Source organism: Vidua chalybeata, chromosome 4 (genome assembly GCF_026979565.1).
Source record: "Vidua chalybeata isolate OUT-0048 chromosome 4, bVidCha1 merged haplotype, whole genome shotgun sequence".
Classification (NCBI taxonomy): domain Eukaryota; kingdom Metazoa; phylum Chordata; class Aves; order Passeriformes; family Viduidae; genus Vidua; species Vidua chalybeata.
The window spans coordinates 21150504-21152930 of NC_071533.1; the positions used below are offsets into that span (position 1 = coordinate 21150504).

The following is a 2427-nucleotide window of genomic DNA, read 5'->3' on the forward strand; positions in this document are numbered from 1 at the left end:
CTCACCCTCCCAGCCCCCCCCCCCCGCCCCTTCCCGTCCGCCGCCGCCGCCGCCGCCGCCGCCGGCCGCGGCCTCCGCTCCCCCCGCGCGCCATTGGCTCCCCGCACGCGCCGGCCCCGCGCGCGCGCGCGCCATTGGCCGCGCCGACACGCGACCAGCGCGAGTGGAGGGCGTGCGGCGGGAGGGGTGGGGCGCGAGGGAGAGGAGGGGAGGGGGAGCGGGGGCGGGGGGGGACCCCGGCGCGTGCCGCTCCTTAAAGGGGGGCGCGAGCCCGGCCGACACCGGAGCCGTCGGGGCGCCACGCGCGAGGCGGGGACTGCGCGCGGCCCGATGGGCGCGCGGCGATAGAGCCATGAGCCTCCCCTGGGCAGAGCGCGCCCGGGATCCGCCGGGGCCGCCGGAGCCGCCGCCGGGCCCGGAGCAGAGCGGCTGCGGCGGCTTCGCGCCGGGCTCGTGGCTCGGCGTGTGCTGCGCCGCCCGCCTGCCCGCCACCGCCTCGCCGCGCTACCTGCTGCCCGGCGAGGACGACGAGGCGGCGGCGGACGGCGGCGCGGCGCGGGGCGGCGGGAGCAGCCCCGGCGGGGCGCGGGGAGGCGGGCGGCCGCGGGGCGGCGGCGGCGGCGGCCCCGGGCTGCGGGCGCAGGTGAGCGGCGTGCAGAAGCAGCGGCGGCTGGCGGCCAACGCGCGGGAGCGGCGGCGGATGCACGGGCTGAACCACGCCTTCGACCAGCTGCGCAATGTCATCCCCTCCTTCAACAACGACAAGAAGCTCTCCAAGTACGAGACGCTGCAAATGGCGCAGATCTACATCAGCGCCCTGGCCGAGCTGCTGCACGGCCCCGCCGCCCCTTCCGACGGCTCCGGCAAGGCCGAGCACCGCGGGGCCCCCTTCGAGCCGCCCTGCGCCGCTGTCGGGGCCGGAGCTCCGCCGGGGCCGCCGGCGCCGCCGCCGGGGCCGCCCAGAGCGTCCCCCCCCGGGCACGGCCGGACTCGCTTCCCCCCGCCGCCGGCCGCGGGGGGCTACTCGGTGCAGCTCGACCCGCTGCACTTCTCCTTTGCGGAGGGCGCCCTGATGGGACAGAGAGCCCCTTCCCCCGCCCTCCTCCTGCCGCAGCCCGGGCAGCCGCCGCAGGAGAGGAGCAAGACGTCGCCCCGGTCCCACAGGAGCGACGGGGAGTTTTCGCCCCGCTCCCACTACAGCGATTCGGATGAGGCCAGCTAAGGCAGGGGCGTCGTCCGCGGCACCCTCGCAAGGCCGCCCCTCGAAGCACAGACTCCGCCGTGGGGTGAGCAGCCGGACGCGGTGCCGCCACGGACGGCATCGACTCCCCTCGGTCGCTTTGAAATCCGCCCCTTCGTCTCCCACACCCGGCAGCCTCTGGTTTGTCCAGGGGGGATGGCTGTTAGCGAGTGACTGTACCCGTCCTTTCTGTCAGGGTCGGTTGGTTTGTTTTAATTTTTAGTTTACACTTCGAAAGTTTCTTTCGCCTAGAAGTCGTTGCCGTTCCCTCCTGCCAACACGCCACCTCGCAGCGCGGAGCCTGGCTCGCCCCGTCGGCGAGCAGGTGATGCGCATGGAGAAAGCCTGGCCCCGCTGCCGGGGGTGCCGCCGGCGCCATCCATCCCCACCCAGCCGTGAACCCGCCCTGACACCCCCGTCTTTCAGGACACCGATCCTGCCGTGGGTCGCATTGCTGTGGAAACACACACACACACACACACACACACACACACACACAAAGTCAATAGCACACCGTTTTAACCTGTAAATAGCGGAGAAAATGTGGATTTTCCTTAGAGCACCATGTCGGCGTCTTTTGGGGTGAAACTTGGCGCAAGCACTTTATCAGCGGCTGGAGATGCAGTTTCAAGAGAAAAGCTACTAACTGCCAATTGGAGACCAATGTTTAATTAAGCCACTTAATCCTAACGCTCTCTTAAAAACGAAAATGGTTTTGTCGTGTCAAACTTTTATGTCAGTTTTATTTTCCTTTTGTGGTAATAGGAAACGTATTTATTATGCAGTGTTTGCAATTATTTCTGCTTCTCTCTTTAAAAAAAAAAATCTTTTCTACGACAAAAATCGTTTATTTTGATTTTAGCAACGCCAGCTGCCATTGTTTTATGTATTTTAATTTTAAAAATTTTTTGAGATTAAATAAACGTGGAAAAAAAAAAAAAAACCACCGAAACAAAATAAGCCTCAAATCGTGGTCGGGTTCAACTTCTCCCTTCGCCCTCCCCGAGCCGGAGTGGTGTCAAACTCCGCGGCGGGGGTGAGAGGTACAGAGCCGGGGGCGACGCTCCGGGAAACCGATGGGGCGCTCCGGCAGCCTGCAGAGGGATGGACGGACCCCGGGGCGGGGGTCCGGGGCAGGCTCTGCCCTGCGTGGAGCAGCGCTAGCTCCGCTCCCTGCGCCGCCGGGA

At 66.7% G+C, this 2427-nt stretch overlaps 1 protein-coding gene across 1 annotated transcript; it reads left to right on the plus strand.

Moving 5' to 3' along the window:
* The first annotated feature begins 352 nt into the window (after positions 1 to 352).
* Positions 353 to 2110, plus strand: ATOH1 (atonal bHLH transcription factor 1). Its single transcript, XM_053940590.1, has one exon. The coding sequence runs from the start codon at positions 353 to 355 to the stop codon at positions 1220 to 1222; it is 870 nt and encodes a 289-aa protein (XP_053796565.1). The 3' UTR covers positions 1223 to 2110.
* The last annotated feature ends 317 nt before the right edge of the window (positions 2111 to 2427 follow it).

Coding starts and splice junctions, on each gene's coding strand:
- ATOH1 (XM_053940590.1), top strand. CDS start 353: ATGAGCCTCCCCTGGGCAGAGCGCGCCCGGGATCCGCCGGGGCCGCCG.